This window comes from Bufo bufo, chromosome 10 (assembly GCF_905171765.1).
Source record: "Bufo bufo chromosome 10, aBufBuf1.1, whole genome shotgun sequence".
Taxonomy (NCBI): Eukaryota; Metazoa; Chordata; class Amphibia; order Anura; family Bufonidae; genus Bufo; species Bufo bufo.
This window is the reverse complement of record NC_053398.1, coordinates 39,012,253-39,033,959: the sequence shown is the minus strand read 5'-3', so window position 1 is coordinate 39,033,959 and position 21,707 is coordinate 39,012,253. Positions and strand designations below refer to the sequence as shown.

General features: G+C 43.1%; 1 protein-coding gene across 2 annotated transcripts in view; it reads right to left on the bottom strand.

Moving 5' to 3' along the window:
• Positions 1-1,600: 1,600 nt before the first annotated feature.
• TSPAN32 (tetraspanin 32) overlaps positions 1,601-21,707 on the bottom strand; it is a 66,470-nt gene continuing 46,363 nt past the window's right edge. For both annotated transcript variants that reach the window (XM_040410322.1, XM_040410323.1), the window contains 4 exons: positions 18,666-18,767; positions 16,713-16,790; positions 15,019-15,102; positions 1,601-1,933 (listed from right to left, as the gene is read on the bottom strand). In XM_040410322.1, the coding sequence (XP_040266256.1) occupies positions 1,769-1,933; positions 15,019-15,102; positions 16,713-16,790; positions 18,666-18,767 (429 nt within the window). In that variant the 3' untranslated portion in view covers positions 1,601-1,768. The remainder of the gene's footprint in view (positions 1,934-15,018; positions 15,103-16,712; positions 16,791-18,665; positions 18,768-21,707) is intronic.

Genomic DNA, 21,707 nt, shown 5'->3' with positions numbered 1-21,707 from the left:
TTATTTGGATAGTTCCACCTATTTATACAGTATAACCACATTACTTCTGCCACTTTCCAATTTCTGCCATTTAATGCGATTGACTACATATTAGGCCAAGTTCATATTTCAGTTAGTTGATCAGTCATTTCCATCAGTTATTTGGAGCCAAAACCAGGAGTGGGTCAAAAACATAAACCAGGTGCATATCTTTACATTACACCTGATCTATGTGTAGGCTTCACTACTGGTTTTGGCTCACAATAACTGATGGAAATAACTGAAGCGTAAACTTGGCCTTAAAGAGGTTATCCCACGAATAATATTCTAAGGCCAACAGAATTTTGTCTTGTATTAAAAGAGGTATGGACTCGCGGGACAGGGATGTAATATCGCAACTATATAAAGCTTTGGTGCAGCCTCATCTGGACTATGCAGTTAAGTTCTGGGCACCAGTCCATAAAAAGGATGCCCTGAAGTTAGAAAGAGTACAGAAGAGAGCAACTAAACTGATAAAGGGCCTGGAAGATCTCAGCTATGAGCAAAGATTAAAAGAACTGAATCTTTTTAGTCTTGAAAAAAAGATGTCTAAGGGGCATATGATTAACCCATACAAATATATAAATGGACCATAAAAAAAATATCGAGAGAAGCTATTCTGTGTTAAACCCCCTCAAAAAATAAGGGGCCACTCCCTACTGCTGGAGAAAAATCGATTCAATCCTTACAGGCAACAAGGATTCTTTACAGTAAAGGCTGTGAATCTCTGGAATAGTCACAGGAGCCGGCCACAAATATAGGAGATGGCTTCAAAAAAGGTTTAGACAACTTTTTATTTCAAAATAACACTGAGGCTTATGACAATGTATAGAAATCATGTTCTACACACCTTTTCCCTTTGACCCAACCCCCTTTTAAAAGGAAGATGGACATTGATTCTGGGATTTGTTCTGATTGCCATATCTGGAGTGGGGAAGGATTTTATTCTCTCATAGGGATTTTTTTGCCTTCCCTTGGATCAATATAGCAGGATTACCGGTTGGACTTGATGGACTTTTGGCTTTTTCCAACCTTAACAACTATGTAACAGTTTTCAAACCAGCATCTACATCTGAATCCTTTTTATAACGGCATGCAATTAAAAATGTAGTATAGCCACTGAGTTATTCAATGAAATGTATCTGGCGTCATCGGCTTTTTGTTCATTTTTTTTATTTCCCTGTCCACCTCACTGAGGTGGATGCACATGCTCAGTTCCATCCTTCAACTGTCACCAGCTGCAGCAGAAAGGGCACACCCCTGTGCTACTAGCTGCACCTGAATCTGAATACATTTGGAATTGCATGTAATTTAAAATTTTGCATAGCCACTGAGTTATTCAATAAAATGTATCTGTAGAGGGCCATATCTGCTGTTTGTGTTTTTCTTATTTCTTTGTCCTGCTCACCGAGATGGCCGCACATGCTCAGTTTCATCTTTCAACAACTCCCTGAGCTGTGATAGGGAGAGCTGAGACACGCCCCCTGAGCTGTGATAGAGAGAGCATGGACACGCCCCCTGAGCTTCAGCAGAAAAGACACGCCCCTGAGCTGCCAGCTTGATATAAACCTAACAGAGCAATGAATGTGGAGATCTCTGGATCCATGTGAGGTACAGGGCTGGTTCTAGCTTTGTTAGAAAGAGATTGTCATGTACTATGTGATGTCTGATTTTCATTTTTTATATTAATCATGGGATAACCTTTAAGGCTACCTCTGTATTCTTACTAAGCAACATACTTATACAATGCTCATTGTGCAGACCGGTAGGGCATCAGCTGAATAAGGGGGGTGTCTACTGTTGAGTTCGGAGGTGATATTAAACCACCATTTAAGCTATACTCTCCTCTTCTCTCCCACATGTTTCCTCTTGGTAGGGAGAAGTAAAGGAAAGATGACAGCACCATGCCGTATACCTATGGAGATACAAAACAGGAATAATAGATTATTAACCAGAGCTATATTCCTTGCTGTATCCCCAGCCTTAATATTTTGTAACAGTCTGGATTCCTGGCTTTTTAACCCACAGAGCATTGCTTAGACTAATTACAGCGGTATCCACCTCCCATCTGATGGTAGAACTGGGTGTATACTGGTTTACTGTGTCTGGATGTAAACAATGTTGTTTTTATTCACTGACAGCAAACAAATGTCTTAAAACTGCAACACAGAGTGTATTAAATAGTTGTAGAACTTTTCATTTATATACTGCTTACATTTACTTGAATCATTTGAAAAGATTTTCCAATCGGGCCCCACCTCAGCTGACATTAGAGCAGTGTCCTAGACACTACTATGCGGCCTATGGTGAGAGCGGGCTGGGTGTTGTAATGTTTGTCTATGGCATTTTCCTGCAGCCACCACTAGGGTGAGATCAGTGTCAAGAGATTTTATCAACTGCCATTCAGTTTAATGGTAGCTGTATAAATTCCTATGCACCGAGGGCCCCCTAGTTCTGACAGTTTTAAAAATATTGTGTTAAAGGGGTTGTCTCACTTCAGCAAATGGCATTTATCATGTAGAGAAAGCTAATACAAGGCACTTACTAATATATTGTGATTGTCCATATTGCTTCCTTTGCTAGCTGGATTCATTTTTCCATCACATTATACAGTGCTTGTATCCAGGGGTTATGACCACCCTGCAATCCAGCAGCGGTGGTCGTGCTTGTACACTATAGGTAAAAGTGCCGGCCTCTCTGGTAGGAGCACGCATAGGTACGCATGCACAGTGGTTCCCGTCCCGACCACCTTGTATCTGCGCTGCAGCAGTGTACATAATCCCTGGATATGAGCAGTGTATAATGTGATGGAAAAATGAATAAAGCCAGCAAAGGAAGCAATATGGACAATCACAATACATTAGTAAGTGTCTTGTATTAAAGGGAACCTGTCACCAGGATTTTGTGTATAATGCTGAGGACATGGGCTGCTAGATGGCCGCTAGCACATCCGCAATACCCAGTCCCCATAGCTCTATGTGCTTTTATTGTGTAAAAAAACGATTTGATACATATACAAATTAACCTGAGATGAGTCCTGTCCTTGACTCATCTCACATACAGGACTCATCTCAGGTTAATTTGCATTTGTATCACATCGTTTTTTTTTACACAATAAAAGCACACAGAGCAGCCCATGTCCTCAGCTCTATGCACAAAATCCCGGTGACAGGTTCCCTTTAAAGGGGTTATCCAACCCCTATAATGCCCCCCCTCCCAAATGCCCAGGCCCCTCACAGATATTGTACTTCGAACATCAGAAGCGACGTGGGTGTCCGGGAGTGCACGGCTGCCACTGCATCTTCCAGTTGCATGGATCAAAACATCGGGTTAAAGCGGGTGGGGGTGGTGGCAGCCAATAGCAGGCCATGACGGAAATGAGCCTCCCTAGCATCACGGGTGACGCTAGGGAGGCTGAAAATGTGGTGCAGCGTAAATCTCCATGAAAGGAGGCAAATTGTTGTGCAACTCACCACTCAAAACAGAGACAGAAAAATACGTCAGCCCTGGAATGGCGTAGAAATCTGGCGCAAATTAAGACACACCTACATAAATAGGAAATTAGGCCCAAAAGTTATAAAACTCAAAATAGGCGCAACAGGCGCAAATGCTTCCAAAATAGGCTCAAAACAGTTGGTAAATGAGACTTACTGTAAACACTGTACACCTTTGAGGGCAATTTTTTTTTATTATTATTGTATTGTACTCACTTTGAGCTAAAATTCATTTTTTCAATTGGTCTTTATTAAAAATATGGAGCCCTTTTTCTGTACATAGCTGAGATGCTCGAGTAGCAGCCTCTAGATTTTCTCTCTATTCCGTCGGTTGGGGTGCCGACGGTCTCCTTATCTCTGCTCTCTGACATTACAAACACTCATTACAGATCAGTTCTTGTCTTACTGATAAAATTGTGGCTTAAATAAGTGTTTATGAGTGACCACTTAGTAGTTCAGAAATAAGGTTTATTAGATGCCTGGCACAAAGTGAAAGTGAAAGTACCAGTCAAACAGTTAGAAAAACAGTTAACCCTTTGTGACAGAATGGCTAAATATTTTGTAATAAAGGCCAATTGAAAATATGATTTTTAGCCAAAAATGAGTAAAATGCAATCATAAAAAAAAGTTGCCTCCGAAGATGTACATAGCCTTTAACCACCTCAGCCCCCATGGCTTAAACACCCTGAAAGACCAGGCCACTTTTTACACTTCTGACCTACACTACTTTCACCGTTTATTGCTCGGTCATGCAACTTACCACCCAAATGAATTTTACCTCCTTTTCTTCTCACTAATAGAGCTTTCATTTGGTGGTATTTCATTGCTGCTGACATTTTTACTTTTTTTGTTATTAATCGAAATTTAACGATTTTTTTGCAAAAAAATGACATTTTTCACTTTCAGTTGTAAAATTTTGCAAAAAAAACGAGATCCATATATAAATTTTGCTCTAACTTTATTGTTCTACATGTCTTTGATAAAAAAAAAATGTTTGGGTAAAAAAAAAAAATGGTTTGGGTAAAAGTTATAGCGTTTACAAACTATGGTACAAAAATGTGAATTTCCGCTTTTTGAAGCAGCTCTGACTTTCTGAGCACCTGTCATGTTTCCTGAGGTTCTACAATGCCCAGACAGTACAAACACCCCACAAGTGACCCCATTTTGGAAAGAAGACACCCCAAGGTATTCCGTGAGGGGCATGGCGAGTTCCTAGAATTTTTTATTTTTTGTCACAAGTTAGTGGAAAATTATTATTATTATTTTTTTTTTTTTCCTTACAAAGTTTCATATTCCACTAACTTGTGACAAAAAATAAAAACTTCCATGAACTCACTATGCCCATTAGCGAATACCTTGGGGTGTCTTCTTTCCAAAATGGGGTCACTTGTGGGGTAGTTATACTGCCCTGGTATTCTAGGGGCCCAAATGTGTGGTAAGGAGTTTGAAATCAAATTCTGTAAAAAATGACCAGTGAAATCCGAAAGGTGCTCTTTGGAATATGGGCCCCTTTGCCCACCTAGGCTGCAAAAAAGTGCCACACATGTGGTATCGCCGTACTCAGGAGAAGTTGGGGAATGTGTTTTGGGGTGTCATTTTACATATACCCATGCTGGGTGAGATAAATATCTTGGTCAAATGCCAACTTTGTATAAAAAAAATGGGAAAAGTTGTCTTTTGCCAAGATATTTCTCTCACCCAGCATGGGTATATGTAAAATGACACCCCAAAACACATTCCCCAACTTCTCCTGAGTACGGAGATACCACATGTGTGACACTTTTTTGCAGCCTAGGTGGGCAAAGGGGCCCATATTCCAAAGAGCACCTTTCGGATTTCACTGGTAATTTTTTACACATTTTGATTTCAAACTTCTTACCACACATTTGGGCCCCTAGAATGCCAGGGCAGTATAACTACCCCACAAGTGACCCCATTTTGGAAAGAAGACACCCCCAGGTATTTCGTGATGGGCATAGTGAGTTCATGGAAGTTTTTATTTTTTGTCACAAGTTAGTGGAATATGAGACTTTGTAAGGAAAAAAAAATAAATCATCATTTTCCGCTAACTTGTGACAAAAAATATAAAATTCTAGGAACTCGCCATGCCCCTCACGGAATACCTTAGGGTGTCTTCTTTCCAAAATGGGGTCACTTGTGGGGTAGTTATACTGCCCTGGCATTTTCCAGGGGCCCTAATGTGTGGTAAGTAGGTAAATGACCTGTGAAATCCGAAAGGTGCTCTTTGAAATGTGGGCCCCTTTGCCCACCTAGGCTGCAAAAAAGTGTCACACATGTGGTATCGCCGTATTCAGGAGAAGTTGGGCAATGTGTTTTGGGGTGTCTTTTTACATATACTCATGCTGGGTGAGAGAAATATCTCGGCAAAAGACAACTTTTCCCATTTTTTTATACAAAGTTGGCATTTGACCAAGATATTTATCTCACCCAGCATGGGTATATGTAAAATGACACCCCAAAACACATTGCCCAACTTCTCCTGAGTACGGCGATACCAGATGTGTGACACTTTTTTGCAGCCTAGATGCGCAAAGGGGCCCACATTCCTTTTATGAGGGCATTTTTAGACATTTGGACCCCAGACTTATTTTCACGCTTTAGGGCCCCTAGAATGCCAGGGCAGTATAAATACCCCACATGTGACCCCATTTTGGAAAGAAGACACCCCAAGGTATTCAATGAGGGGCATGGCGAGTTCATAGAAATTATTTTTTTTTGGCACAAGTTAGCGGAAATTTATTTTATTTATTTTTTTCTCACAAAGTCTCCCTTTCCGCTAACTTGGGACAAAAATTTCAATCTTTTATGGACTCAATATGCCCCTCACGGAATACCTTGGGGTGTCTTCTTTCCGAAATGGGGTCACATGTGGGGTATTTATACTGCCCTGGCATTCTAGGGGCCCTAAAGCGTGAGAAGAAGTCTGGAATATAAATCTCTAAAAATTTTTACGCATTTGGATTCCGTGAGGGGTATGGTGAGTTTATGTGAGATTTTATTTTTTGACACAAGTTAGTGGAATATGAGACTTTGTAAGAAAAAAATAATAATTTCCGCTAACTTGGGCCAAAAAAATGTCTGAATGGAGCCTTACAGGGGGGTAATCAATGACAGGGGGGTGATCAATGACAGGGGGGTGATCAGGGAGTCTATATGGGGTGATCACCCCCCTGTCATTGATCACCCCCCTATAAGGCTCCATTCAGATGTCCGTATGTGTTTTGCGGATCCGATCCATGTATCCGTGGATCCGTAAAAATCATACGGACATCTAAATGCAGCCTGACAGGGGGGGTGATCAATGACAGGGGGGGTGATCAATGACAGGGGGGTAATCAATGACAGGGAGGTGATCAGGGAGTCTATATGGGGTGATCACCACAGTCATTGATCACGCCCCTGTAAGGCTCCATTCAGACGTCTGTATGCGTTTTGCGGATCCGATCCATCTATCAGTGGATCCGTAAAAATCATGCGGACATCTGAATGGAGCTTTACAGGGGGGTAATCAATGACAGGGGGGTGATCAGGGAGTCTATATGGGGTGATCACCACAGTCATTGATCACGCCCCTGTAAGGCTCCATTCAGACGTCCATATGCGTTTTGCGGATCCGATCCATCTATCAGTGGATCCGTAAAAATCATGCGGACGTCTGAATGGAGCTTTACAGGGGGGTGATCAATGACAGGGGGGTAATCAATGACAGGGGGGTGATCAGGGAGTCTATATGGGGTGATCACCACAGTCATTGATCACGCCCCTGTAAGGCTCCATTCAGACGTCCATATGCGTTTTGCGGATCCGATCCATCTATCAGTGGATCCGTAAAAATCATGCGGACGTCTGAATGGAGCTTTACAGGGGGGTGATCAATGACAGGGGGGTAATCAATGACAGGGGGGTGATCAGGGAGTCTATATGGGGTGATCACCACAGTCATTGATCACGCCCCTGTAAGGCTCCATTCAGACGTCCGTATGCGTTTTGCGGATCCGATCCATCTATCAGTGGATCCGTAAAAATCATGCGGACGTCTGAATGGAGCTTTACAGGGGGGTAATCAATTACAGGGAGTGATCAGGGAGTCTATATGGGGTGATCACCACAGTCATTGATCACGCCCCTGTAAGGCTCCATTCAGACGTCCGTATGCGTTTTGCGGATCCGATCCATCTATCAGTGGATCCGTAAAAATCATGCGGACATCTGAATGGAGCTTTACAGGGGGGTAATCAATGACAGGGGGGTGATCAGGGAGTCTATATGGGGTGATCACCACAGTCATTGATCACGCCCCTGTAAGGCTCCATTCAGACGTCCGTATGCGTTTTGCGGATCCGATCCATCTATAAGTGGATCCGTAAAAATCATGCGGACGTCTGAATAGAGCTTTACAGGGGGGTAATCAATGACAGGGGGGTAATCAATGACAGGGGGGTGATCAGGGAGTCTATATGGGGTGATCAGGGGTGATCAAGGGTGAATAAGGGGTTAATAAGTGACAGGGGGGGGGGTGTAGTGTAGTGGTGCTTGGTGCAACATATTACTGAGCTACCTGTGTCCTCTGGTGGTCGATCCAAACAAAGGGGACCACCAGAGGACCAGGTAGCAGGTATATTAGATGCTGTTATCAAAACAGCGTCTAATATACCTGTTAGGGGTTAAAAAAAATCACATCTCCAGCCTGCCAGCGAACGATCGCCGCTGGCAGGCTGGAGATCCACTCGCTTACCTTCCGATCCTGTGAACGCGCGCGCCTGTGTGCGCGCGTTCACAGGAAATCTCGCGTCTCGCGAGATGACGCGTATATGCGTGACTGTGCGCAGCGCTGCCACCTTCGGAACGCGAATCTGCGTTAGGCGGTCCGGAGGTGGTTAAAAAAATAAGACAAGCTTTTTACTCATGAAAACAGGCAGCGACACTATAGTAAATGTGCCCCACTTTCTTTACAGAATAGGTGGTCGACCGCAGCGTCAGAGCGGAGAGGTTGAGTCTTGCGAGAATTTGCTCTGGATTTTGTTGCATGAGACTATTTTCCATGAAGCTCTATTTATTTCTGTCATTTCTTCCCTTCCTTTAACCCCTCTCTTATAAACACAGAACATTTCATACTTTGCTAGCAAGTTCTCGCAACACATTCTCCTATTTAGGAATATAATGTACAGTGGATGAGTAATGAGTTATTTTTGAATCTCTGCTTTTCTCTTGCTCGCGAAAGACGCAGACACAATTAAGCTTCAAGTAGACGGAGGGAGGTTGATGTGAGGATACCATCGAGCAGAGAGAGCGTACAATCTTCTAATAACGCTCTGCATACTTGTGTACTTGCATCAAAGTAGTTACATAATGGACTAAAATATAGAAGCAATATTGCATAACCGGAAGGTGCAAAACCTGGAAGACTACGGGTGAGGAAATCTGAATAGGTGAAGAACTGGTGGATCCAGAAAAAGACAACGGCGGAGTTTGTCCCCCCCTAGTGGTGCGGCAGGACTGTTAGTAATTTTGCCCTACAGAACTCTTGTTCTATAAAGTTAATTTGCCAGGAGGGTCACAGATAGTGTTGAGCGAAACAAAGTCCACAAAGTGGACTTTGAGCCGAATTTCAGGATAAATTTGATTTGCTGCAAAGCCGAATTTCCTCGTACTTCGTGGCAGCAAGTCAATTTTTTGGACAAAAAATACGAAATAAAAAAACTATAATTACCTGCTCCATGTGCTCACGACAGACCAGCCACCGCCATCTTGCTTGAAGATCTCGGCCGAAATCCCGTGCGCTGCGACATATGATGTCACCACGTTTGCCCACGTGATTATGTCATTTCCGGCAGCGTGAGATTTCGCGTCAGCTCTTCAAGCAAGATGGCGTTGGCCGGCCGTCGTGAGCAAATGGATCAGGTAAGTGTGATATTTTCTCTTTTGTTTTTTAAAATTTTACGCCGTATTATGTACATCAGATGCCGCGATCAATTATGAACGCAGCATCTGAGGAGTAAAATGAGGGAAGGGGGGTGGCGCAATTGCCGGCCCCTGTCATTGCACCCACTACTTACAAAGAAATGCACTTCGTGACTAAGTAATTCGTCACCAAGCAAATTTTTTTGTAAAATTTGGCGAAGCAGCTGAATTGAATTTCCCAATAATTTGCTCATCTCTAGTCACAGATTTCAGTGCAGTTCCTGTACCTTGGGTAATTTCCTGAGAAAACAGCAATGCCACCATTTATATGGCTATACATGTGCATTGGAATTTAGAGGACTTATCAAGATTCATCTAAATAAAGAGCGGCTTGTTGGGCTCTGCGAAAAAAAAAAAAAAATGAAAGCAGTCCTACTTACCTATTAGATCCAGCTCTGCAGCTGAAGTTTTCTCTATTGGGCTTTGTTTACCTGGCTGCAGCAGTGACATCAAATCGACATGTGACATAGGCCAGTGATTGGTTGTCAACATGATGTCATCGCTGCAGAGAGGGTAAACAAAGCCTGGCAGGGAGAAATGGTCCCATGGTACAGAATCTCATACGTAAGTAGTGCTGCATTTATCATTTGCTTGCATTTCCTACTATTAGCTGTTTTTTTGTTTTTTTTATTGAAACAGGACATCCCCTTTTAGGCCTCATGCACACGACCTTGGCCAGTGCCCGTATTGCAGCCCCACAAAATATGGGCACTGACTGTTTGTGCACCACATTATGGATGCAGACCCATTCACTTGAATGGGTCCGCAATCTGGAAGTTGCGGTGTGGAGGCACAGAACCCAACGGAAGCATTATAGAGTGCTTCCGTGGGTTTTCTGTCCGTGCATGCACTACTTTTTTGTGGTGAGTACCGTCAGATGTGGATCGTGGACCCCAATCAAGCAAATGGGTCCTGCATCCGCAAACGGCATCTGCACATGCATTGCAGACCGCAATTTGCCCGGTCGTGTACATTAGCCCTTTAGGAGTTTTTCAATTAGGAATCCCCTTTTCACGTGCCCTATTATCACACATATAGTTTTCATAAATGGGAGTCTCCCACTTAGTACTGCCCCTTTAAAGCCGTGACACTCCAGCTCTCTATGTATTACATGGACAGAATTAGCAATCATACCATGTAATACATTTCCCCGCAGCAGACGTTCAGATTCTCACCAGATTTCTGTCTTGACCACCATGCCCAACTGATACAATTGCATGACGAGTTTAGGTACAGTGCCATGTGATGGCTGTGTGGCTTTGAAGGTAGACCTGCAAAACTGTCCAGCCATTAACAGTTGACAATCAATTAAAAATCTATTTTAAGTAATCAATTTGAAAACTGTGCTGACATGAATACACATTCACATGGTTTTCACACAAATTGTGGTTTTGGCTAACAAATCCCGATAAAAAAAACAACAAAAATACTGTTGTGTGAAAGTGGTGTTAGCCTTAGTGATGGGTTCATTTAATCATTTATGGCGTATCCCATGGATAAGCTATTAAAGGGGTTTTCTGAGATCTTTTTACTGATGACCTACCCTCTGGTTAGGTCATCAGTATCTGATCAGTGGGGGTCTGACACCCTGGACCCCCGCCGGTCAGCTGTTTGTCTCTCTGCTTTTCCTTGGCCAGTGACGACACGTTCATCGGTTACATGGTCTAGATGCAGCTCAGCCCCATAGAAGTGAATGGTGCTGAGCACGATACCAAGCACAGCAGCTATACAATGTATGGCGCGGTCCTTGGTCAGCTGTGAGAAGGCAGTGGCGCTCACAGGAGTGAACTGCCTTCTCAAAACAGATGATCGTCGGGGTCCCGGGTGTCAGACCCCCAATGATCAGATGCTGATGACCTATCTAGACTATAGGAAGGTCATCAGTAAAAAATCTTGGAAAACCCTTTTAAAGGGAACCTGTCACCTCTACTATGCTACCCTCATTGAGCGTTTCTAAATGTTCATTGTGTTACCCTAAACATATAAATTACACTTTTATTTTCATTTGCAGACAAATTCAATAAGTATTATGCATTTTTGTACTTCCCGCCTTTTATGCAAATTAACATAAGAGTCATATCTTACTTGTGTGACCAGAGAAGAGTCATATTTTCGAGCTCTGACTCATCTCAGGTTAATTTGCATATGTATCAAATCGTTTTTTTACTCAATAAAAGCACACAGAGCTATGGGGACTGGGTATTGCGGATGTGCTAGCGGCCATCTAGCAGCCCATGTCCTCAGCTCCATACCCAAAATCCCGGTGACAGGTTCCCTTTAATGTCTGATGTTCCATCTCTGAGACATTGATTTAGGTCTCATGCACATGACTATTTTTGGGCTGCATCCAGTCTGCATTGTTTGCGGATCAGATGCGGACCCATTCATTTCTATGGTGCTGCAAAAGATGCGGACAGCACACGGTGTACATATGTCCATTCTCTGGCTCTGCAAAAATGATAGAACATGATCTATTTTTGTCCATATTTCTACAATAGTGCGGGACGTCCGGAACGGGAAAGTACAGGCTGTATTCATGGTTTGCGGACTGCAAAACAAATATGGTTGCGTGCATGAGTCCTTACCTGTGAGGCCATGGGCGTCCATTTTATCAGCCCAGCATTGCTGTAAATGTGCACTAACTATTGGATAAGATTGTATTATTAATACCCGAGAGTGGTATTACCATTTCTACACCCTGCTACTGTCTAATGGTTAATTATTTCCAGGTCCTTCACCATTGTGCATTGATATTATTGGTATGCAATTGTTTTGTATATGTTATATGCCTGGTTCACCAGCAGGTGGCAGTGTATCTGGCAAAGAGAGAGAGAGAGAGAGAGACATATATTTAGATAGAATGGAACCATTCCATCCCCCCCCCACCTTTGGAGGAAAGTGGGCTAGTCCTGCTTCCTACTAGAAGGGAGGGGTTACAGTTCTAGTTAATTCTAGTTTAGACTCCATATAGGAGCTGAGAAGACTTGAAAGAAGTAGCAGCCAGAGGAAATTGTTCTTTGGCTGGAGTAGGTGCCACAAAAAGGAAGAAGCTTGTAGAGCACCCGGTCTCCAAGCTAATTTTACTGAGTGTCAGAAGGGGGACAACATCCGAAGGCATCCCAATCCAGGGATACCAGAACCGACCGAAAGTCTAGTAACCAGACCCAAGCCTAGTTTAGCACAGCAGAGAGAGCAAAGTTATCAAGTGTGCCTGCCAGTTTGTGCCAAAGCATGCTGGAGCCAAGAGAAAGCCTGAATATTGTCTGGATGCAAGTTGATGCAAGTAAAGCTGTTGAAATTTATAAGAGTCTGGACTCGACTATTTCTCCACCATTACTCATCCCCTTTATTGCTTCGGAGTCTAACCCTGGGGAGCGGCGGTATCCTGGTAGGAGCACCCTGACACACACACAGACTAATAAGGGCCGCACCACACGATCGGCCCTGGGGGGTGGAATGTCGCATATTCACGTGCTACTGGTGAGAGGTATGAGATCTGTTGGCAGCCTAAGATGAGTCCCTGGGTGGGAAGGTGTCTCACCACTAGGGAAGAGCGAACCACGGAAAATAATAAAGTGAATTTCGGGTCCCCATTGACTTTAATAGGGTTTGGGTTCAGGGTCAAGTTCGGGTCCCGAACCCGAACTATGACCTAAAGCTCAGCCGACCCCGGCGAACCCGAACTTCCACGGGTTAGCTCATCCCTACTCACCACCTGTTGGTAGACAATATGCCCTCGGATTGCAAGCCAAAGGAATTTGGAGCAAGCTGAAATAAAAAGAATGATGAAACCCAAGGCATGCATTAAAGGGAACTTGTCACCTAGAAAATGCATATTAAACCGCCAGCAGTACCTTATTGCAGCCTGTAGCATGATTATAAAGGTGTCTGTGTCTTTTCTGTACAATGCGCCAAAAGTCTGAAAAAATACTTTTATTCAACTGGGTGCGCTATGTAAACGATAGTCTTAAAGTCAAGGGGGCAGCAGCTTTTTCGCCTGAAGTCAAGCGTGCCCCGCCCCCTTTCCGGCCCCTTAGCGTTTGATAGATAGGAATTCCAATTCCTTCACCACTGGACGCTCAAACATAGTCTTGCGCGTGCGCTGTGTCCCTGCAGTGCTGGCGCCTGCGCACTGTTCCACTCCGCTGTGAGGTAGGCTCAGTGATAAGGCACTCGCACATGAGAGCCTGCGCATGCGCGAGACTACGCTCAAGTGCCCAGCAGTGAAGGAATTGGAAATCCTATCAATCAAATACTAAGGGGCGGGCAAGGGGGCGGGGCACGCTTGACTTCAGGCGAGAAAGCCGCTGCCCCCTTGACTTCAAGACTATGGTTTACATAGCGTGGCCAGCTGAATAAAAGTTTTTTTTCAGACTTTTGGCGCATTGTACAGAAAAGACACAGACACCTTTATAATCATGCTACAGGCTGCAATAAGGTACTGCTGGCGGTTTAATATGCATTTTCTAGGTGACAGGTGCCCTTTAAACACTTCTCTAGCACTACTGTGAAAAAAAAAACCCACACTTTAGTGCCAGGACTTGCAAGACTAATAAGATATTGTTTCTTCCATTAGAGAAATGCCCCATCCGTCCCATCTCTCCCAACTTGGTCTATATGCATAGTGTTGGGCGCATATATTTGAATCGTGAACTTTAATTGCGAATATTGCCACTTTGAGAATTCACAAAGATTTAAAATATAGTGTTATATATTCATATTTGCAAATATTCTAGATTTTTTTTCATCTGAACCCATGATCCCTCACTACTTCTTGCTTGTGGGCCAATGAGAAGGCTGCAATGTCTTTGTCTGAGCTTAGCAACATCCCTAGCAACCAATAGGAAAGTTGCCTACCCCTTACTATATAAGAACCTCCCCAGCAGCCCTTGTATGCAGTACTTTGCAGATCTGAGAAAGAGAGAGCAGTGTTATTGCTGTGCTCTGTGCTTTCCTGTGTCATTACATTAGTTAGTTAGTTAGTTAGCTCATATATATAATACAGATAGTTAGTGGGAGATAGTCAGTGTAGGTTAGATAGTGATATAGTGTAGCTGATAGGTTCTGCTGTCCATACATACATGCTACAGACAGTGCTGTGATGTCACAACAATACTTAGTGCACCAATCAGTAATATGTAGTCAGACCTGCTAAAATGTGAAGTTGCACGTATTGCGCCAAAATATGAGCATCATTAATTGCCAATTTGCGCAATTGCGAATATATTGGAGCACTCCATCTACATATAAAGCTATTGTAATGTTCTGCCGTGCCAACCATTTTCTCGAGTCTCAGGAAACTTCTAGCAGCTTGAAAAATTTAGCAAAAGTGACCCACGCAGGTATTGCGTGCACAATACGCGCATATTACGTTGCCGATTTTCACAATCAAGAAAATAATGTTGAATTCTCGAATTCTCAAATTTATGATGAATATTCACCCAAATATTCGTGAAATATCGCGAATTCGAATATAGCCCCTGCTGCTCAACACTATATATGAATTCAGTAACATGATACATACCGTCAGTCCCAGTGAGGAGAGCAACAAAGTCCTGACCCAAAACCAGTGTAGGCGCAGGATATCAGAGATTACTGACACACAGTCCTAGATGGTGAAGAGCAATATACAGAGTTAAAGGGGTATTCCCATCTCAGACACTTATGGCATATCACTAGATTAGTAGTTCACCACCTCTGGGACCTATCTCCACAACGGAGCCCATAAAGTGAAGGAGAGCATACCACCCATGTGTGGACATCTCTCCATTCATCGTAATGGGATCGCGGGAAATAGCCAGGCCAGCGCTCTGCTATTTTTGGGACTCCCATAATGTGGAAGGAGGGTGGCCATGCATACTCAACTGCTCTCCCTTTACTTTAGGGGGCCTGTTCTTGGAGATAAGAAAGAGATAGTATAAGGGGATAGGAGAAGGTATGGGAGGGGCATGGGCATCCATGCTATAGAAGCAGTCTATACAGATGCTGTGGGGCAGATTATTCCATATTTGGCAACATTTGAATGTCAAAAATTGGACCATCCTTGGGGACAACTTTAGGGGGGAACTTGCATAAACCCTACACCTTTAGATGTGCAGTCTCTGGAATTGTCCAAGCAAAATCTGGACTGTACCATATGCCCTTTCATACTGGGTGGCAAAAACTTATACAGGATCCTCTTCTGCAGAAGTATATTGCTAGCAAACAATAGGATGAGGAACTGTCCCAAGGATGATGGAAGGAACATGGAGGAGGAAACAAGTGCCAGGTCCATCAATTCTTGTTGCCAAAACAGCCACTTTAATGAAGGCGGCCATTTTGATCTGTGCTATAGGGACCTCTCTCTTCTATGAACCCCACTAATGACATGGATGCTGGAAAAAAACAGTCAGCTGTAAGCTCATGCAGGTAGAGTAATGATTTTAGGATGTATTTGGCAAAACAATATTTAAAGTGACCCCTGGTTCAAGAAGAAAATTATATTAACTGGAGAACATACAGAACCCTTACCTGGTGACTTATTTTTCATCTTATTAGTTGTAGATCGGCTAATTGTCAGGCTTCTCCTCTGCCATCCAAGATGGCCGCACCATGTGTCAGATATGCATCGGTAGCCCAAGACACTTCCTACTTGTCCAGCTTTGCTCTTGGATTGGCCAGCAATGTTCACATGATCAGTGTTAGCCAATCCAATGGCAGCAGGAAGTTTCTTGGGCCACCAAATGCATAGTATAAGTGATGCAGCCATCTAGGATGAAAAGAAGGGCACCTGGTAAGTGTTCTGCTTAATCCCCCATTAATGTGATTTTTTTTTTCTTGGTTGCTTTAATTGCTAACCCAGCATTAATGGGGTTTTCCGAGATAATGATATTGATCCCCTATCCTCAGGATAGGCCATCGATATCAGATTGGTGGAGGATCAAAACTGAGGACCCTGTTGATCAGCGACACGTGTTCTTTACAGCTTACCATGCACAGCGCCGTCCATAGGATAGAGGTCGTGTTTGGTATTGCAGCTCAGCCCCATTCATTTAAATTGTATTGAGCTGCAGTGCTCACTGAAGCACCGCCTCCTCTTCAAACAGCTGATCGGTGGGGATCCTGGGCGTCAGACCCCCGCCAATCTGATATTGAATCTAAGGATAGGTCATCAGTATATGAATCCTGGAAAATCCCTTTAAACAAAAGAGTTGTTCCTTGAAGCCATAAGGAAAGTACCTTGCCATCTGTATGGCTGCACGTAATGTGTGTCGTAGATATCTTCTGCTGTTCCAAGGTCTTCCCGCAGCATTGAAACTAAGATCAGAAAAATGAATAACCAGAAACCATTACGTTGAAAAGAAAACACTGGACAAACGTACAAAGAGTATCCATGTTTTTTGCTTCCAACTACAATTTTAGACTTTCACACGTCCATTCACACGTCCACATTTTGCGGAACGGAATTGCGGACCCATTCATTTCTATGGGGCAGCACGATGTGCTGCCTGGATCCGGAATTGCGCATCCGCACTTCCGGGTCCGCAATTCTCTTCCCGAAAAAAATAGAACATGTCCTATTCTTGTCCGCAATTGTGGACAAGAATAGGCATTTTCTATTAAGTGTCGGCGATGTGCGGTCGGCAAACTGTGGAACGCACATCGCCGATGTCTGTGTTTTGCGAATCCGCAAAACACACACGTTCGTGTAAATGGACCCTAAGGGTGAGTAAGGTGTATGATGTATGGTCCACAATGACACATTCTCATCCAGGAGTCACTGACATGCATGTGCCCAGTGCTTCTCTATGAGGAATGTGGATTGTGTACAGCCAGAGGAGTACACAGATCTCATAGGGCCCGATAGCAAAACTTTCTATGGGCCCAGTGCCCCCACCCAGTTTCCCAATATGCATGCATCAATCACTTCCAGGCATTGCAGAACACAAGCCAGAATGCCCCAGTTCCCTGACAAATTTCCATTTTTCTTGTGAAGAAATTTTACTTAACAAAACTGTGATAAATTACTTTGTCCACCTCACCCACTTAATCTGACTCCTAAGGCACAAAACGTGGAACAGGTGCTTCACAACTATGGCACTCATAAACACTGATAATTCTGCTTCTCCTCTTTTAAAAAGCTGTTTGCCTGTAGCCACCACTAGGGGGAGCTCATTCCATAGGAATTTATATACTTACCATCAATCTCTTTGCACTAAGTGGCCACTACATGAAAAAATATTGTTTTCTTGCCAGGATAAAAGGTAGGACTTCAGCGTTGGCACCCCCGCGCCTCCCCCTGGTGCCCTGTAGCAGTGGCATGGTCTGCCTACAGTGAAGGTATGCCACTGCATATATACACTCTGTGTGCGGCTATAAGGGCTCCAGAAAATGTAAGATGAAAAGAAGTCTTTGTGTGCTGCTTCTCCATTCTGTAATTAGTCACATTCTCGACCCCTACTTTTATATATGGGGGGTACCGTTCTTATGATCGGTGGTGATCCCAGTGATCAAGCAGAAACTTGTAACTTATCCTATGGATGGGTGATAACTAAGTCTTTGGACAACCCCTTTAATGACCTTTAGTCCAACAGGGATTAACAGATCATGATGGCTTCAGCAACTCAACACCAGCACTTGACTCTACTAACTATAGTCCAACTTAACTACTTAACTTGGGCTCAGACCCCAATGCGGGAAATTCTATATTCCCTGCAATGATATCTCACAGCCTTCATCAGTCCTCCACACTTGTATAGTGTAGTTATATCAGACGTCCGTGTGCTGTTCCATTACAGCCCTCTCATGTACAATCTTTGAGCTCTCAACAATATGGGGCATCCTCAACCTCAATTGTCTTGCATTCTGACATGGAAGCAGTGTGCACCGGGCTCTCTGGACTTGGATCTGTTGTGATGGAATCATGAGGCCTGTGCACTGGTCCACGTCTTGTCCACTGCAACTTACCAAAACGTCTCTCACTCCCTGCATGCCTCTATTTCCCGTTCCCGGGCTTCACCATTATGCATCACGTGTGCAACCCTTCCTCCACTCCGACGGCGGTTGCCCTGGGTCCCAGTGCTCTCCACTGGGCTGTTGTATAGCCACCTGTTCTGTGTCTTCGGTCTCAGGCTGCAAATCCACCAGTTGTGAGATAAAAAACATATTTGATCTGTTGACTATTCTACTTACTATTTTATGAACATGTAAAAGATGTTCCTGTGTATCCTTGGGATATCCTGTAAGAGCCTGATCATAGAGATCATCATAGACATCCAAGACGGAGGCGTCAACCTGAAGGACATTAGTCAAATTATTATATTTTTCTGTGTCATAGGTAATATTACATTATACAGTTAGAGTATAGCAATTGTCTTTTTGTTGTCTGTGTCCATCATAAAAAAACCAAGATTAAATAATAGATATTGAAATGACATATTTATAGGATGGGCAAACTTTGTACAGATTAAAGTCTGATAGACTCTGATAGATAGAATATCATTCTAAGGGTACATTCACACGTCTGTAGGTGTTTTGCGGTCTGTGTGAATGGACCCTAAAGGGAATTATTGCTTTGAATAATGCCCCCAACATTGGAATATTTCCCTCAACAAGAAGCTAATCACAGGTTGTCTCGTAGATATTAGCTGCAGTCTGTTGAGGAACCTGACCACAAGTGTTTAATCCTACTGAAGAGCCACCACATATTACTGAGGACTATGGGGCACATTTATTAATACCGGTGTTTTAGATGCTGGTCTAAATAAAGGCCGCAGTGTGGCAGTGTTTCCTCCGAAACTATGAAGAGGGGTCGGCCTCTCCATAACTTCAGCGCATCCAGCGCCAGTTCTAAGTGTAAGCCAGTTTCTGAGCTATCTTACATTTAGACCATTTTCTACGCCTAAAACAGGAGTAGAAGATTATGAATGAGACGGGCCTGACGGGCCACCCCTTTCCCCACCCACGCCACGCCCACAATTTTAGACATGGCGTGAGTGGGGAAAAGTCACAGATAGTTGCGCAACTAACCATTGCTCGACCATCTAATTTAGGCGTATTTCAGATTAGTAAATGACCCCCTATATTTTACAGCAGCCGGAGAGGGAAGGAGACCGACTGGGGAATTTACTGTAGATTATATTCACTGCTACAAGTCTGCTACAAGTGGTGGAAGGAGACTGATTTGGGAATTTACTAGAGGTTATTATTTACAGCTACAAGAGGGGGAAGGAGACAGATTGGAGAATTTATTGGAGATTATATGTATTTATTAATTCACCAGTTAAATGCAAAAAGTTTGCATAATACATTGCTGGGTGGTGCTAGAAACTTGAACCAAGGGCTGAACGTATAGAAACATGTTTAAAACAGGGTCACACATTTTGAGCGCAGCCATGTTTCTCCTACCCTCTATAAAGCAGAAAGCCTTGTAAGTATTAGGTTGCCTGCTATTTACTCCCTTTTATTAACTGTTTTGCTCATTTTGAATGTCATTTTATTTATTTTGTAAGCACTGTACTTTTTTGTATTAAAGTTTTTTTTTGTATGTTAGTCCTTGTATGCTCCAAGAATCCATAGCCCTTTATAGCGCATCTAATCTGCTTGATGCCAGAGCCCTTATATGTTAACAGTGTGGCAGCTTGTCGGCTGCACCGAGGAGTGGTGACGGTGTGTATTTTGGGGGGGGTGAGCGGTGTTTTCAATGTAATTCATGCTCAGTTTGCAGCCTGAGTGGAACATCAGTGCAGGCTTGAGTGAGTATAGATAGATTAAGGAAAGGTGGATGGGCACTCTTATAGATGGAATCACATAGATTAAATATGCAGTAGGTCAATAAAATGTATTAATATATGAGTAGAATATGATACTAAGACAAAGATGTAGAGTATAAATAAAAGAAAAGGTGATTAAAAAAAAAATATATATAAAGTAGTATAAAATATATATGAATGTTCAAAAAATATAGAACATTCATATATATTTTATACTACTTTATATATATATATATATATATATATATATATTTTAATCACCTTTTCTTTTATTTATACTCTACATCTTTGTCTTAGTATCATATTCTACCCATATATTAATAAATTTTATTGACCTACTGCATTATTAATCTATGTGATTCCATCTATAAGAGTGCCCATCCACCTTTCCTCATTGACTTTACTTGGTGAACAGGGTGCGACATCAGTTTGGAGCACCTTACCATCACCAATCAGAGGGAGAGCCGCCCTATATATCCCCCTTTAGATGGATAGATTAAGCCCTTGCAGTCCTGCCTGCTTCACACGCTGGGATGGTGACTATGTAACAGTATAAACCAGGATTATGTCAAATGGAGAAAAACAGAACTGGATCGCACATCCACAAGCTATGCTTTGATCTAATTAACCTAGCTTCTCAACGCAATATTCAATGTACAGCCCCCCATACTGCATGCTTATACAAGAGGCATTAGTGTACATTTTGATCAAAAGTCATAAGCCCAATCACCGCGTCAAGTTCTGTTTTTCTCCATTTGACATAAACCAGGATTACTCCTTCCCCAAAGTGCCCGTTGGCATTGTATGGGACTATTTTAGTTGCATGTTTGATTATCAGGATTTCTGGACCAACGGGGTTTTACTTTATTAGACGTTACATATAAAATTTACATTAGGGCTCATTCACACGTCCTAACGTACACGGACACCGGCCATGTACGTTTCGCATTTTCTGTACCGCACAAGGCCGGCAGTATGATAGAAATGCCTATTCTTGTCCGTGGCTGCGGACAAGAATAGGACATGCTCTATGTTTTTTGCAGGGCCGGGGAACGGAAGTGCATCTTTTACGGCCCCATTGAAATAAATAGGTCCGTACCCGTTCCACATAATTGTGGAACGAATGCAGACCCACTCAGCCTCATTCACATGTTCGTGCTCAAATCTTTAGGAAGGTGGTCAGTGATGCATCCGTGAAGCTGTCCGTGAAGGATCTGTGTTGGGTCCATGTGTCTGGTTTTTGCTGTCCGTGTGTCATCCGTGTTTCACTGACACTGAACAGCTGAAAAAAATTTCTCTCTTCTTAATGCTCCGTGTTGCATCCATGGTTTTCAAGGACCCATAGACTATCATGGACGTGATGGATACGTGAACACAGACATGCTAAAAACATGGACCCACGGACTGTGCTAAATCACTGATGTCTGAATACACACATTAAAATGAATGGGGACGTGTGCTG